General features: G+C 42.1%; 1 protein-coding gene across 1 annotated transcript in view; it reads right to left on the bottom strand.

The window, feature by feature from the left end:
* Positions 1 to 9,963: 9,963 nt before the first annotated feature.
* The window catches only part of LOC147662073 (activin receptor type-1C-like), a gene marked incomplete at its 5' end in the record, with an annotated part of 259,773 nt that continues 252,167 nt past the window's right edge, over positions 9,964 to 17,569 (bottom strand). The window contains one exon of the mRNA XM_086951128.1: positions 9,964 to 10,820. Coding sequence (XP_086807254.1) covers positions 10,695 to 10,820 — 126 coding nt within the window. The remainder of the gene's footprint in view (positions 10,821 to 17,569) is intronic.

The following is a 17,569-nucleotide window of genomic DNA, read 5'->3' as shown; positions in this document are numbered from 1 at the left end:
TGCTAAAGGAATCAAATCAGGCTCCCCGCACGATCCTGCCCCTGCCAAATTCCTGGCCAGCGCCATGAGTCTTCTGGCACCTTATGTTGGCCACATATTGTCTACCTCTTTTAACACTGGCAAGGTCCCTCACGGGTGGAAACAGGCAGTGGTACTGCCTCTTAAGAAAAACCCCAACATCAGTGCGTCCCAGCTTAGCAACCTACGCCCCATTTCGCTTCTACCCTTCTTCTCTAAACTGGCGGAAAAGCTGGTCAACCAACAACTCTCAGCACACATAGAGTCCAGAGGCCTCCTGCATACCAACCAATCGGGCTTCCGGGCCCGCCACTCCACAGAATCAGCCCTCCTTTTTTCGACTGAGGCACTGAGGAAGCACGTGGACGCCGGTCATGTGGCAGCACTAGTGCTCCTGGACCTCAGTGCAGCCTTCGACACTGTAGCACATCATACGTTGCTACAGTGTCTGAAGAAAGGAGGGGTGACAGGCATGGCCTGGTTATGGCTGGAATCATTTCTCACCAACCGTAGCTTCTCGGTGGAGCAAGGAGGAGCACGCTCCAACACCTTTGACCTCGGTCAAGGAGTGCCGCAGGGCTCAAGTCTCAGTCCAACCCTTTTTAATTTATATGTCACCCCCGTGGCTATTACTGCGGAACGCTATGGGGTGGAAGTAGTGACATACGCAGACGACACACAGTTGGTGGTCGCTCTGACCCAACCTGCTGAACAAGCCGCCGCGAACTTCTCAGCATGCCTCCAGGAGCTGGCTGGATGGATGGCGAAGAACTGCCTCCGTCTTAACGGTGACAAGACTGAGGTGCTGATTGTTGGAAAACCCCCCTCAGTCTGGTCATCTGCCTGGTGGCCGCAGACCTTGGGGCCCCTCCCTACCCCTAGTGATCAGGTCAAGAATCTGGGAGTTTGGGTGGACGCAAAGTTGGACTACGACTACCATACCAGACGGGTAGCTGGTACGTGCTTCTCGATTCTACGGAAACTCCGCAAAACCATCGACCTGCTCCCAGAATCATCTAGGAAGACCCTGGTCTACGCCCTTGTCACGTCAAGACTGGACTACGGCAATGCCCTGTATCTAGGTGCCAACGCCACTAGTCGGCGGCGACTGCAGACAATTCAGAATGCTGCCGCTCGCCTGGTCCTCCGGCTGCCCAGAAGAGCCGCCTCAAAAAAATCCCTACAAACACTACATTGGCTTCCGATCAATGAAAGAATCGATTTCAAAGTTCTTTGTATTGGTCACAGGATCGTACATGGCAAGGGCCCGGCCTTCCTTTGGAACCTTCTCTGCCCCTATACGCCCACCCGACAACTCCGCTCGTTAGGAGCAGGCCTTCTCGCTGTCCCCAGACACAAGAAAGCCAGAATGGGAGGAAGATCCTTTCGTACTTTGGCGGCACACAAATGGAACTCTCTCCCCCTGAGCTTAAGAGTGGAAACATCGGAGCTCATCTTCCGCAGGAAACTTAAAACATTCCTCTTTCCTAAAGACTAGCCCGTCTTGTTCTGACTGACGGAGTATCTGGCTCTTCTGACAGCGCGGGGACACACTGACAGTGTAACCAGGCGCTTTACAAATTCAGAAATAAAATAAATAAAAATAAATAAGACGGAGATGAGGGGAAGTGGATATCGGTTCTTTTTCGTGATTTTATATATCGCACGATAATCGATGCAGGTCCTCAGGTCCCCTTCCTTCTTCTGTACAAAAAACAAAGGTGCGGATACCGGCGATTGAGATGGTCTAATAAAACCGTTCGCCAAATATTTATCCAGGTACTCTTTCAAATGTTGGTGTTCTTTTTCGGTTAACGCATAGACTCTGCTACATGGCAAATTGGCACCTGGTTCCAAATCAATCTTGTAATCATATGCTCGATGTGGGGGCAATTGTTTAGCTTCTTTTTCATCAAAAATATCTGCAAAATCTTGGTATTCTGGAGGAATTTCTCGAGAATTTGTAACACACCCTTTGCACAGCTGCACAAGCCCTTTTTATAACAAATTTGACAGCCATGATGATCTCCTCACTGGCCTCCATAACTCCATTCTCAACCCACTCAAATCTGCACTACATGTCACAGTTCGGATAATCATAGTTGAATGGAAATGTGATGGCATTTCTGCAACACACAGACTCTTCATTTGCTTTGATACATCAAATTCAAAATATTTCTGTATTACTAAGGCCTACACTTAACAGATAAACCCTGTTTCTCCGGCTGTGCTCATTTCATCTACATCACTACCCAGCTGATCATAGAAGTTTCCAAATCAAAAGAGGTAAATTTGTCCTAAGCTCCCCCAAATACGATTGCACCATTCCTTATAAATAATTCTTTCAAAATGACTCAACACATTACCCTTCTCTGTACAGATACCCGCAACTGTCCTTCAGTCACATGAAATGCTCAGTTTAAAATATGTGGATTATTTTTATTTTGTACACCTTTTAAAGTTTTCCATGCTAATTTGAAATGCCTTTAACCATGAACACCTAAAATAATTCAGAAACTAAATCGCATATTATTATTTAAAGTGCCAGCCCATGCTTCTGCAACCCACAAGTTGTAACACACACCATCAGGCTCCATCTAAAACAGCACACTGCCCTTTGGGCTAGACCATGACTTAAAATACCCCCAAAAAAGAAAAGTATACCATTATTGATAAACAGAGCGAATACAGACACTCTGAACTGAATATTGAAGACTAGGAAAACATATATGGATATCAGAGTGGTTTCATTGAATAGACCAAATGGAGACAAATGTACGATTTATGGTAAACTTCCAATTTTGTAAGTTATTTTTCTTACAACATGCATATTTACAGGTGATTTAAATATATGTATATAGCTTACAAGTAGATTCATTTAATGCATGTCCCAGTTGAATACATACAGTAAAACAGAGACAATGTTATGGGTCTTGATTAAAATTCTGAACAGAGCACAAAGAAAGATAATCTCCAGGACAAAGCCCCTTTTTCAAGGATTAGTGAAGTGTATTGTGTTAGGTTGCATTGTGTTATTGTGTTGTGATTGTGCATTTTGTTGTGCTTTGTTATGCCCTGTGTATGTTTTTGTTGTGCTCCTATTTTGCTTTCTATTATGTTACTGTTATGTGTTTTCCACTATGGCTATGTCATTTCCAGCCAAAAGATGCACATTCTTTTAATGCTCACCACAACCACTGTCTATGATGGTAACATACAGCTACTTCAACTCTTCAATTATTTAAGGCACTTGGTAGTTATTAAGCCTGACAGAGACCATGGGTTAAATCATCACTTTCAACCCTCAATTCATGTAATCCGAAACGAGAGTTGTAGAAGTATTGATTACCAAGAAGGAATATGGAAAAGTTGAGAGAAATTGGGAATATAGTGCTGATAAAATTAGAACTTTAGAAATGGTGTAACCTTCTCTAGCCCTTCTTTGGATGGGTTAATGTTGTTGATATTTAATCTCTTCTGTGACTTTATATTCAAGCACTTTTAGGTCACATAGACATAATAAGAAAGGCGTCAAAGTGGATTATTGACTTCCATCGAAAATTTAAAAGCCACAGCATATGGTGGAAAACAAATGTAGAGTTATGAGACTGAAAAGAAGAATGAGATCTCCTGGCCAACAGCATAACCTATTTTTACTTTTATTAACGTGTCAACCCTTGCTCTTCAAGAGGTTTCTGTGAATGTCTTTGTATCCAATTACTTCCATCCAAATAATATGGCTTTTTTATCAGGAGCTTTTAAGATTTTGTTGTCCTTTTTGATATTTTTATAACTATGCAATGCTCAAGAAAAATATTTCTTCCATCAATAGACTGAACTATAGATTTCTATACTTGTAAATATTTACAGAGGTAATATCTTATTATGTACCATTTTTTCCATGAGATGTTAAATTGCATACAGTAGTCTGTTCTCATGTACCATATTCAATGCTGTGGACACACTATGTGCATCCACAAATAAATAACTACACAAACATATCACATATTCATTTTTATAAAAGCACTATCTACAATCACAGATTACAAGTCAAATATTATACCATAGTACAAAGGCAGATAAAGGACATACATTGATGCAGATACATTTACTTTTAAATGTTTCTTTTTAATTAAAATATAATTTTATGCTTCACAGAAACCATTACATGAGTGCATATTGGCACTTTACAAAACAATACATGGCCATTAACAGTAGACATAGAAACATATTTCAACAATTATATACACCTAGAGGCAGCTTAAAAAATATGGAATGTACCAAAGCACATTTGAATATAATAAATATACAGTATTTTGCTTTATATTATTGTAAATACACGCAGTCCCTTAAATGTATGGTTTCATACTCAAAGCAGCAACAGCCCAAGCAGGGAGAAACACTATAATGTTACGGGCATGGATGTTTTAAGATTTTTTTTATTAACACTCAGTAAGTTTATAAACGGAAGCCTGATTAAAGCAATTCCAAAAGCAAGATGATAATTTTCTGAAATAAAAAAAAACATTAACAATATATGCTGAAATGTCATTATGTGTGGAAAGTAATTGCTGGAAATAGTCAGCAATCAAAAAAATATATAAATGCCTTTCAGTTGTGAACAATCATCATGGAAAGCAATGATTTCTGTCCAACATCACAATCCCACATTACATTCTGAACAAAGAGATAACTCCCTCTAAATCGCAATTTAGAACTGTATACTTTTCTTTATAAATCAATTATGTTTTAAGCGCAGGTTAGCAGCATATTTAATAATTACAGAGACTATGCAGAATATATCACATAACTTGAAAAAATTCTATTTCACATTTAAAAGTTCAAAATATATGTAATAAGCTAGATACTGTATATATCTATATATCTATATATATATATATCTATATATCTATATATATATATATATATATGTGTACATATATTTGTGTGTAGGTTTCAGCTTAACTTTTTCCCTCTGCATATAATCCACAAATACAGATTCAACAATAAAAATCAAAAGCTTCCTTTGGTAGTTCAAATAGGATGCAACTCTAAAACTGAAGATTGCATATAACAGACATATTGAACATATTTTGCAATAGTACATTCTGCACATGGTAAATATCTAACATATAGTACCTTTTTGTCACAGACATTGAAAATTATTAAAAACTGGATTTACTGCTAAGCCTCAATATTGGTACACACAGCCAATATAAAACAGGAAATGTTCACAGTTTGAAAGGTTGCTTGGAATACCAGCCTAAGCCATAATCTTAAACTCTTTTATAAGAACCTCATTGGAAGAGGGACAAAAGGAAGAGAGCAGTGGCTATTATGTTCAAAGGATATTATCATTATACCCTCGATGTAGGACACTGAAACTTGTTACTGCCCCTTAAAAACCCATTATAGGCACTTGCATGGCTTAGATTAATTAACTTTTGTGAAAGCTGGTAGCTAGCAGCTCTGTATCACCGATTTCACAACAATAATGTTTAAAAGACAATAACCATGGCACACTTCTTTCATCATCCTTTTAAGGGTGGTCTCATACTGCATTCAAGGAAATTGCAAGTGAATTTTATACCACCCTTTCACGAGAAGAAAAAATAAATCTAATTCATTGATTTGATGTTCTAGCCAAATTTGATAAAAAAGTTCAATTGTAAAATAGGAGCTAATCTGAGATGTCCATCTAGCAGCCCCCTGCAATTATGGATAAGTAATGGACATAGCAAAATACAAGTGGTTAAAACAATTTGAAAATGTACTAAATTACTCATCAATTTACTAACACTTGGGGCTGGTCAATGGAAAAACACATTGGGGAAAAACAAATCATGGAAAAACTATTTTGGGAAAGCCAACCTTTAAGGAAAAAAACTGGATAACAAAAGAAACATTTTAAAGTACAGATATTATTAAGGACAATAATCCAAAATTACATAAAAATTGGGTGGCTTTTTGTAGTTGTGAGAGTTTTTTCGGTTCAGGGATGAGTGATGTGTAGGGGTGATGAGGGTTTTTTTGGGGTCCGGGTTGGGTGGAGTTTAAATAGGGTGAGGGATTTTAGTGATCAGACATTGATGGAGTTTAACAGTGGTTTAATGGATGAGTGGAGTTTAGGAGTGATGAGTGGTATTTAGGGTTCTTGGACAGGGTGAATGTAGGGCTGTTATAGGATTTCTAGGGTTCACAGATGGGTGGAGTTTAGAGCCATTGAAGGTTTTTACGGTTCAATGATGAGTCAAGTTTTAGCGTAGTGAAGGATTGTAAGGGTTCAGCAATGATTGGAGCGTATAGGGGATGAGGTGTTTTAGGAGTCAGAGATTGGTGGTGATTAAGGGCAGAAAGAGTTTTACAGTTCAGAAAGTGGTGTTTAGGGTGGTGAGGGTTTTTAAAGGTTTATGAATAGATGGAGTTTAGATGTGGAAATTGGTTTTCATGGTTTATGGATTGGTGAATTTTAGTGGTGGTGAAAGGCTTTTAAAGTTATGGGGTGAGTGGCGTGTATGGGTAGAAAGGGCTCTTAGGGCCCGGGGAAGGGTTAAGTTTATGGCTGATGGGGATTTTTATAGGTCTTGAATCGATGGTGTTTATGGGTGCTGAGCGGATTTTAGGGATTTTGAATGACGCTTGTTTAGGGGTGGTAACGGTTTTAAGGGGTCAGTGATGGGTGGTGTTTAGGATTTTTTCAATATTCAGGGATGGGTGGGGTTTATTTGAAGAAGGGGAATTTTATAGTTCAGGATGGGTGGAGTTTATGAGTACTGAGGATTCTTTAGGGCTCAAAGATGGGTTTTATTCAGGGGTAGAAATTGCTTTTAGGGTTCAGGGATGGGTGCAATTTAGGGGAGATGAGGGTATTTTTAGTCCGGGCTGAATGGTGTTTAGGGTTGTGAGGGTTAAATAGGAATCTGTGCTGGTTCTGGTTTAAGTGTGGTGAAGGGTTTGAGGGGTCATGTATGCACAGTATTTATGGGTGGTGAGGTTTTTTTGGGTTCCCGGAATGGGTAAGGTTTAGGCATATAAAACAGTATTAAGGGTTCAAAATGGGTGCCATTTATGGGTAGATAGGGGTTTTAAGTTTTAGAGATAGGTGTGGTATAGGATAGAGAGGGGTTTTAGGGTTCAGGGATAGGTTGAGATTAGGAGTGATGCATGGGTGTAGTTTAGTTATGGTGAAGACAATTGGCATGCAAGATGGAAGGTGTTTAGTGGTTGCGAGGGGGTAAAGTTAGATTACATTTAGAGGGGGTGAAAAGTAAGCAAATTAAAAGCATACCAAGTAAATAATTATGGAAATGATGCATTTGTAGGCATACTAGGCCAGCAGCATAGGTCAAAAATATACTATTATGCAATTGACTACTTATAGGTACACTTGACTGCAAAGCTAGATTGAATACATTGAAGTATTTACTGAAAGATGTAGTAGCAAATTGAGAATCTGAATGAATATTCAACAAATGGCATTTAACTATGACTTTGTACGAAGGCGAGGGTTCAGCTAAGAAATCCTTTGGTGACTTACAAACATATCCATTTCCAGAATTATCACATTTTATTTACAATAAAACCTAACATTTTCACAATATTAATAATTACTTGGAGGCTGGTGTCCATAACATTGATAGCCCTCTATCTGTACCATAACACGTAACGTGTTCACTGTTATCTTTCAATTAGGATAACCAAGAAAAAATACATTAAAAAAAGGGGGCAACCATGTGTCCCTAGGAACTTGGGAGTCATGTGATTATTTAAGCTTAATTAAAATGTCGTTTTGAAATAAAAGTTGCAATCTAAACTGAGCAAAAACAATAAAAATCGATTATTTAGTGCATATAATGCAGCTGCAACTCTAAATGCTTTAAGGCTCACAACGATCATGCCGCATAGCCCCTGTGTCCTATTATACAGTCGCGGCCGCTGCAGGTAAGAGCGGTGAGGCGGTGGTGGGACCAGGTGAGGGCGAGATCTCGAGAGACGGCCATGAGGGAAAATTAAACAGATAATTCATTTTCCCTCGTGGTCACCTCTCGAAATCCCCCCTCACTTTGCCGCACCGCTCTTACGTGCAGCGGCGTCGGCTGGTCAAATATCAACACTAGTTCCTCTACTCTACTCTAGTCTTTCCTGCCTTCAGAAATTGGCAGTATTGGCAACAATTTTTTTTTGCAATGGCCTATCTAGATTTTTCTTGTAGTTTTGTTGATTTTGTCATTTCTATATCTTAATCCGTATGTTTAATTTTTTGACTGCATTCAGGAACGGCACGTGAGGAAATGGCTGGCCACCTCTCCCAGCACCAATACTAATGTGTGTGATTCGATGTTTCACATGTGCAGTGATTAATGAACAGAGATATTGCAATCACTTAAAACTGCTTTTTCTCACCAAAATAGTGTGCATAAGCTCATCTGAAATGTGTTACTACAAATTTTCCACTCACATGTATTTGTATTTTATAATGATATGTATACTGCGTATGTGTTTATAAGTTATATCTTTGTATGTGTGTGCACACATGCTTTTATTGGTCATATAAAGTTATACTGTGATTATGTAAAGACAAAGATGTTTGTGTCTGCATGGGCCTGTGGTTATGGTGAGTGTTCATGTATGCATGAAAGTATGTACACCTTTGAAATGAAAAATGAAATACCTTTTTTGATTTTCTTTAACTATTTGTATCATTAATATTAACCTCCTTTGTTTCTTGCTCATTTTTTAATTCAAATATTAGAAGGTTTACTACTCCCCATCGTACCTCAAACTGATAAACTATAATATTTGATTATAAGCACAACCTGTAATGGTTTCGGGATTATGGAGTAAGGCAATACATGTACAGAAAGTAAAAACACGAATTAAATGCATTGCGTTTTGTGTACATTTAAGAAAGTGGCACTGGTATTTTTTATACCTGCTTTCCAGATACAGGGTAGAATAAAAAACATGTTGGTTTTGTTTATCCTGACTCTGGGCTGAAAAATATGTAATGTGTTATTGGTTTATAGTATAAAAATACTCTTATTTTGAAATAAATTAATTGGCTGTGTTAGCAAAAGAAGTACAATTATTTCCTGCCACTTTATGTATTAACAGCTCAAACTTTTTCAAAGGAACACAATGTGCATAGCCATATTAAAGACAACCCTTTTTATTTTACCAACTATATTAGGGCCCTGATTACGAGTGCGGGCTAAATTCTGATCCCTCTGCCCACGTGTTTATACAGGGATTGGAATTGCGAGTTGTGTGAGAATAATCGGACCCTTGCAGTTTTCCCTGATAAATTCCGGCAGGTTAAACATGCCTAAATGTAACGATTTTTCGAAGAAAATAGCCTACATAAAAGGCAAAACAGGTGGAATTCGGTTGGCTAAATTCCGATTCCGCAGTGCCTCATGTGCAAGTTGAAAATTCGGAATGGAAGGTTTTTAGGCCACGTGGTAAATCCCTCACTCTGGAGAATGGTTCACCATGTGTGGTGAATACCCCACCTATTCCGTCTAAATTGAAATGAGGCCTTAGACTTATTCACCTTATGTGAACCAACTGCAATGATATATACCAGTACTCATGGAGTCAATATTATATTACAGTCAAGGAGACAGGTGGTGTGAGTATCAAAAGACCAAGTTACAGGAAATATGCTTAAGCGTGTGAGATAACACAACTTTGGCTTGGTTATCGTTTAACAAGTAACATCACGTCAAAGTAGAGCTGCTTCCATGCCCGCTAGCCATTTTGCATCTCTTTAAAGGCTAGTTAGTGGCCTTAATACTAGTGCCCTGAATTTCCTGATGGGGCCTATAATAGTGTTTTCAGCCTTGCCCATAGAAACACCACAGACCTGTTATGTTTGCCTGGGAGATTTCCGCTGCTGAAATACCATCAGAAACTGCATGGTGAATGACAAATTCATGAGGAAATTTCACTCACCCCAATCCCCTCCTACATCAAACACTTGCATTATGGCCCTAAATGCTCTAGCTAAATATCGAGATCCCAAGTTACTATGTGGAGCCTGTGTGTGAACGTGATGCACAAGGTAGAATGAAAACAACTTTTGATAAGTCATAAATGCAGCCGCCACTCGAAAGTGTAGCAAAATTATCCGCGAACACGTATTTTGTATAATTTGTGTCAGAATTCATTCTGCAAAAATATCAAACGCTTCTGTAGAATTGTTCATATCCCAATGGAAAAAATAAACCTATAGTGCTAGACAAACCAGTAGAAAAATAGATAGTGGAATATCTATACAAATATCTATTCAATAAAATTCTACTCAGAGTGCTTGCGTTGGGGTATTGACTTGTCCAAATCATTAGTCAAGTGTGCAGGCACAGAGATGTGCCTTTCCAACTAATCTGTGTGCAGATATCAAGCCTTTTTGGCAGCAAGACAGTATTTTTTTTCAGAATTCCCCATATCACTTCAATAACTGAAAACTTTTAATTAAGGTAGTGTATCAGCTAAAGCTGTCAAGGCTGTTTGGTAGTTTTGTTGACAATCGATGACAATGCCAATAGGTTCCCTAATGATGATCACACTGTCGAACATAGTATGAGTGGGGCACTTAAATGCTGAATATCTCTGAGGTAGTGCAAATAACAACAACAAACTAGGTCCAGCTATGTTCTATCACCCTAGCAAACCACTTAGACTTTAAAATCTTCCTCGATACAGATCTGAGCAATAGTCTTCTTAATGCGAAGCGCCGTCAGACGGGCTGTGCTGTTGGCGTACCAGCATTCACGCATTATTCTTCCCATCACTCGAAGAGCCTGCACGGAAAGAAAAAAATATCAATTCTGAAAAAAAAAATCAAAAATATAACAGACTAACCACACTTTGAAGTAAAGAGAATGCATAATACAATCGCAGCAGCCTTACTGGTTTAACAAAATATTATCTGAAATAGTTTCCTTCATTTTCTTTAGGTTATAGAAACATGAATACGGATGGCCCAACCAAATACTCGGCACTTTCGTTAACATTTAATAGTAAAGGGCAATTGTGCAGTTCAGCAACGGTATGGGTTGGCCTTAGTGCTTCATTTGAGCCAGTGGTTACAGGTGGGGCCCACCGGGACTCATTTTTACCATATCATACTTTACCATATCAAATTTGAATCCAGAGCAAAAAGGCAGAGGTGAGGACGATGGAAAAAGCTGTGACAAAGGGAGAAAGCAGAGAAAACAAGCATTGGAAATGCAACAGGTCTAGCATTTGATTGAATAAGAAATATTAGCATTGTAAATGTTAATGTCTTTTACCTATGTGTTATGGACTGTATGTATGTGAGGTGTAGTGGAATTGTGTGTTGGATTGAATTACTTGTGTAATTGTGTGGTGGGAAATTGTGAGTTTTGGAGTAATTATGTGGAATGGTATGTTGTGGAGTGTTCTGTAGAGGAGTTTAATTATATGACGTACTGTTGAATTTTGTGGCATGGTGTGGAATTCTGTGGTGTGGACTGGATGTATGTGGTGTGTTGATATATATGGTGTGTTATAAAATTATGTGGTGTGGAACAGAAATCTGAAGAGTTGAATCGTGTGGCGTGGAAGTGTGTGGTACTGAGTGCAATTATGCTAATTAGAAGTATGTGGCAAGGTGTGATTAATAATAATTACAAAGAAAGGAGGCCTTTTATTGTGCAAAAAAAATAACATTAAAACAGGTTGCTTCCATTAGAATAACTGCGCTCTCTAATGGTAACACCATTTTATGCAGTACTATTTTGGGGTGGAATTGCACAATGGTCACAAGTTTGTCTTAGTCCTCCCCAGTGCAATCTACTGAATGCTGTGCAAAGGGTTCACAGTTTTTGTTGTGAGCACTTGACTGTTAAAGAACGGCCAGTGTTGTGTAGCTCTTGACAGCAGTTTTTAATTCTGTTGAACTCTTCACAAGGACAAAGAGTCTATTGGGAATAGATGGGAATATGATCTTGGGCTGAGGGTCTATGAAAGAAGACCAATGCTTTTTTTTTGTTAAGATATGCATATTATGCAGAAGAGGGTGGATTATCTGGCAAATGCGGCCAATCTATAAATATGCTGAAACTGCTGCGGTCCTACAATCGCATTATTCCGGTGGCCCCGCCTAAAAGTATAATACATATATATAATTTCGAGGGGTCTTGTGTAACAGCAGACATACAAATGGAAATCCAAAGAAGAGAGAGCATCAGACATAAAGGGAGAACTCCATTGTATGTTGTGTGCTCCCTACATGTGTCTAGATGGTATTTATAGACCTGTCAACATTCCTCACTGCATGAATATGTCCTGAAATTAGGCGTTATGGAAGGAAATCTTTTGCACCTGGTATTTTTATTAATATTTGACAATATGGCAGCTAGAAATATGTGTGTGGCTGAGAGGAGCTGTAACTCTTAATGAAAGAGCCACGACAGGCAGGATCACAGAAGGAAGTTATGCACCAAATGTGATCATTTCAATTATCAATTATCAAACTAAAAGTAAGATTCAGCCTCTGCCAGCGTAGCTTTAATGTTAATATATAGATGCATTGCCAGGAACAGGAAAACCGATTGGCAAGCTTGTGAAACAAGGAGAGGCAAAGTAAAATGGAGACTAGAGGAACGTAAACCTGTCAGCCTGTAAAAAAGAGGGGAAAGTGACAGAGGAAACAACATGAATGCAAGATAAAAACAGGAAAATAAATTAATTAAAAACGAGACAAAATCGTGGACGAAGAAGTGAAACAAAATGATGGAAGAAAAGTGAGCCACAGAGAAAGGAAATGTAAAATAATGTGAAAAGCCTGAAAAAATACTTCGGAAACTTAGGACGGTAACAAGTTTCTCACTGACAAATTTCGGAAAGGCAGGACTTTGAAGCTTTAATTGTTAAATACAGGCATGACTTGGGCAATATTGTCCTATTACTTACCCGTAATCTTCATTACCCGGGTCCCGTAGTCCTCGACACCTTCATATACAAAGTGAGATAATCCATCTCACTGACAGACAAAAAGACGAAGTAATGCTGGACCTACCCTCCCCCTCCCGCCGGGAGTACATAAGCGTACAGGTCCCAGCATTCCCTCTGAAATACCAAGCCAAGGATGAAGGCCGGCAGATTGGGAGGGCGGGAGGGAATCCATGAAGGCGTTGAGGATTACGGGACCCAGAGTAATGAAGATTACCGGTAAGTAATTGGACATTACCCCCAGGTCCCTCCGTCCTCGACACATTCATATACAAAGTGAGAAATACCAAACAGACCCCGGCATTCATCCAGAAAAAAACACAACCAACCACCAGGACAGCAAACAAAAACCTAGAGGTTTATTGAGAAACAGACGAATCATGGGCAAACACAACCCAACACTCCCAATGCAAAACCGCCCTCATCACCCAACAAGTTGAGAAGACGGTAATGTCTGATGAAAGTATTGGAAGAAGCCCAAGTGGCCGCCCTACAAATCTCAGAGAGAGGAACACCCCGGACCTCAGCCCAAGAGGCCGCCACCCCCCGCGTAGAACGACCCTGAACACCCACAGGAGGAGGGGAACCAGACAGAGAGTAGATCAAGGAAATTACCTGTTTCAGCCAACGACCGATAGACACAGAGGAAGCCCTATTCCCACGGGAAGCAGCCCTAAAGGAGACAAAAAGGGAATCAGTCACGCGAAAGCCCGCCGTGCGCTCAAGATAAATGCGCAAAGCCCAGCACACATCCAACAAGGACCAACAGGGTCCACCAGGGGAATCCAGAACAGAACCCAACGCAGGCAAAACCAACTCCTGGCACCTGTGAAACTGAGAAGCAACCTTCGGCACAAAAGAAGAATCAAGACGAAGCACCACCACACCCTCCGAAAAGGACAAGAAAGGCTCACGCGCCATCAAAGCCCCCAACTCGCCAAGGCGTTGAGCAGAGGTGATGGCCACCAGAATCACAACCTTGAAAGTAACGAACTTCAAGTCCACCTCTGACAAAGGCTCAAACGGAGGACCAATTAAAGCCCGAAGGACAAAGGGCAAATCCCACTTGGGAAAGGAAGGCCGGGACGCAGGACGAGAAAGAGAAAAGCTGCCGAGCAGACAAGAAACCAAGTCCTCACCATCAGAAAGATTACCCCACGGGGAACGAAACGCCGAAGAGCCGCCCACTGAGCACGCAAAGTGGACACAGCCCAACCCTTCTCGAAACCTTCCCACAAAAACTGAAGCAAAGCCTGCAAAGAACAGTGCAAAGGTGAAAGGCTCAATGCCGAACACCAACAACTGAAATTACCCCAATGCCGATCATAAGACCTGAGGGTAGAAGGCTGATGTGAACCCTGAAGGGCCACCGCCAAATGTTCTGGGAAACCTCGCCGCCGCCACCCCTGCCTCTCAACCTCCACACCAACAGCCGCAACCGGAGAAGAGACAGGGACGGGGATGACCTCAGGAGAGACGGGGACAGGGGGAGAAACCAAGGTCCCCGCACCGCCAAAAGACAAACCAACGGAAACTAAGACCTCCGAGGCCAAAAGGACAGGACCACAACCACCTCCCGATCTTCCAGACACAGGTGGGACAGAAACCGGGGAATCAGTGCCAGAGGAGGAAAGGCATAAAGCAGGCGGGACTGCCAAGGAACCGACAGGGCATCCACCCCCCAACAACCCTCCTGCAGAAACCGGGAGCAAAAGCGGGGAAGCTGTGCATTGTACCGGGAGGCAAAGTGGTCCAGAAAGGGACGCCCAAACCTCCCACACACAAGCCAAAACGCAACCCCGGTGAGAGACAAGTCCAGAGTACCCGGAAAGCAACGACTCAGGACATCCGCCACACAGTTGTCCACTCCCCGGATATGAATCGCAGTCAGAGACAGCAGATTACCCTCCGCCCAACAGAACAGTGGAACAACCACCGCGTTCAGAGAGCCCAAACAGACCGCTCCCTGATGATTGAGATAGGCCACAGCCACCATATTGTCCGACCTCACCAGAACGTTCCTGCCGAGCAACCGGCCATGAAACCCCATCACAGCACGGGACACAGCTGTCAACTCCCTTCAGTTGGACGACCAGCGACTTTCCAGGATGGACCAACGACCCTGAAGGGACCGGGACCCCAAGGTCGCCCCCCACCCCAAGGAGGTGGCATCCGTCATCAAGACCAGCGAAGGAGAAGGCTGCAAAGGGAGACCTTGAGACAGATGTACCCGCAAAGACCACCAAAGAAGAACCGGGAGGACCACAGGAGACACTGGCAGAAGAAACTCCAAATTTCGGGACAAAGGATTCCAAACGCAAAGCACAAGCCTTCTGAGTAGAGTCAGTTTTCCAGTCTTTCAGGACAAGACTGTGACACAAGCCCCACCGGACAGTGCAGACGCACGCACCACATCAAAAGAGACATCCGACAGAAGCTTCACCTGACGCTCAATCCGCTCAAGAAGACTGGAACAGTCAGTGGCATCGTCCATCGATTGATAGGGAGTCTTAATGTCAGACAGCAGAGACTGCAAAAAATAAGTCCCATAAACACCGGCCTGCAAGGCCAGGTGGGAACTGGAATAAACCTTCCTGAGTGCAACATCCGCCTTTTTATCCACCGGATCCTTCAGCACGGCGTCCTCAGCCAATGAAGTGCGACCCACCAAACTAGCCACAAAGGAGTCAATAGGGATCGAATACGGGAGTTCAGTAGCCATCTCCTGCAGAGGATAAAGGTGAGCCATAAATCGAGAAACGAAAATGCGATCTGGATCAGCCCACTCCCTCTTCAGGACGTCCCTAATGAAGGAATGCACCTGGACATCAACTCTTGCAGTACTCTGAAATTGCCGTAACAAAGGACCCCTAGAGGCACTGGGAACAACCTCATACGGGAATCCCATGTTCTCCTTAACATGCTTCAAGATGCCAGGCAGAGCGCCCTTATCAATATATTTGCCCTTCAGGTCAGCGCCTCCAGCCCAGGCAGACTCCTCGCCAAAAGACACTGAAGACACCAGAGCCGGCCCTTTGCGGCAGGCCCCATCATCACCCATCTCAGAAAGGGTCTCACGTATCAAACGCTTCAAGCGTGCACCCCCCCACCACAGCGTCTGGACCGGGCAGGAGACGGAGAACGAGAATCTTCAGAAGAAGAGGAAGAAGACCTCTCCCTGTGATGCCTCTTCCGTGAACTTTTCCCCATCTCAAGGTAGGTGCACGAAGTAATTGCAACAGCAACACAGCAAGCACCACACAAATACACCAAAAACCGTTATACGGTACTCACCCACTGACCTGGGATTAAACCTCCACAGAAACCGCTGGGACAGAAGCGCCTGACCTCACCAGGACGGAAGGCAAGCAGCAGCAAAACCGGAAGGCCGCATTTTCCCAGCGAATCCAGAATCACGCAGGAGGCCGCGCCCCAAGTAAGCCTGGCAGACCAGGAGGGGCGGCCATCGGGCAAACGCCGAGCCCACGCAGGACAAACACCACGCGTGGCATGAAGAAACGTCAAGACCAACCCGCGCCACTCCCCCCAAGCCCAGCAGGGAGGGAGAGGCATCCACCGGAGTGACCGAATAGCAGCCCTCCAAAAGTAAGTCCAATCCCAGGAGCGCACAAGCTCCTGTCACGTCAAACATTCAATAAGGGACAAAGGTCCTTAGCTTACCAGGATTAGGAGCAACAATATAATATAGGCCATGATAGGAGACTATATTTTGGCATCAGTCCAGCCGGACAGGGTATTTATTTGGAAAAGATCAACAAAAGGTTTGAATGGTTATCAGGCACAGTCCTGTACCTTACTCAAGAAGGACAAACAACATATAAGGACAATTTTACAGGCAAATAAAGGAGCAAAGCTGGCCACTTTTAACTCAGTGTTTGAATGGAAGTATTGCCAGGAAAGTGCTAGACACAACAAAATAAAACACAATGGTACGGTTGTGAAAGCACTATATCGAGTCGGAGTTTCGATCCCTCTTGCTCAATTACATGGGACCATCATCAGGACTAAAGTTTAGACAACATTTGCCTGCCTGCAATAATACACAAGCCTGTTTAGGAGGAAAATTAGGGGAAAAGAAGAGAAAAAGCCGTAGCTAAGTTACTGACTGGTCCTTCAACAGAACATGCACGAACAATTGTAACACACTTTTGCAGTTTATTTAGATTAGGCTTAGCGTGCTCTAGGTGGTGTCTGGTAATTGTGCCTAACCCGGGCATACAGGAACTTGTGCATAAGTGACATGTGTTTATCACATTGTTCCATGCTTAAATGACATTTCCTTTGTTGGAATAACTGCAGTCTAAGGGTACAATTGCGTAGCACGTTCAAGATTTCATAGGCTTGCGTTTCTTACATCATTTGATTAAAATTATAAAAGTTCACTAGAGACCCATTCTGTGTCCATCCATTTGTGCATTTTCATACAGTGTTTTATAGTGTAGGTGGGTGGCTTGCTTACCCTGTTGTAGGGTTTAGGTGTTCTGAGCTGTATAATTTAATCACCAAATTGTTAGGCGCGGGGGGTGGGGGTACATGTGGGGTAAAGGGGATA

Source organism: Lissotriton vulgaris, unplaced genomic scaffold (genome assembly GCF_964263255.1).
Source record: "Lissotriton vulgaris unplaced genomic scaffold, aLisVul1.2 SCAFFOLD_909, whole genome shotgun sequence".
Taxonomy (NCBI): domain Eukaryota; kingdom Metazoa; phylum Chordata; class Amphibia; order Caudata; family Salamandridae; genus Lissotriton; species Lissotriton vulgaris.
Note: the sequence above shows the minus strand (reverse complement) of the source record. Positions and strands in the feature narration are given on the sequence as shown.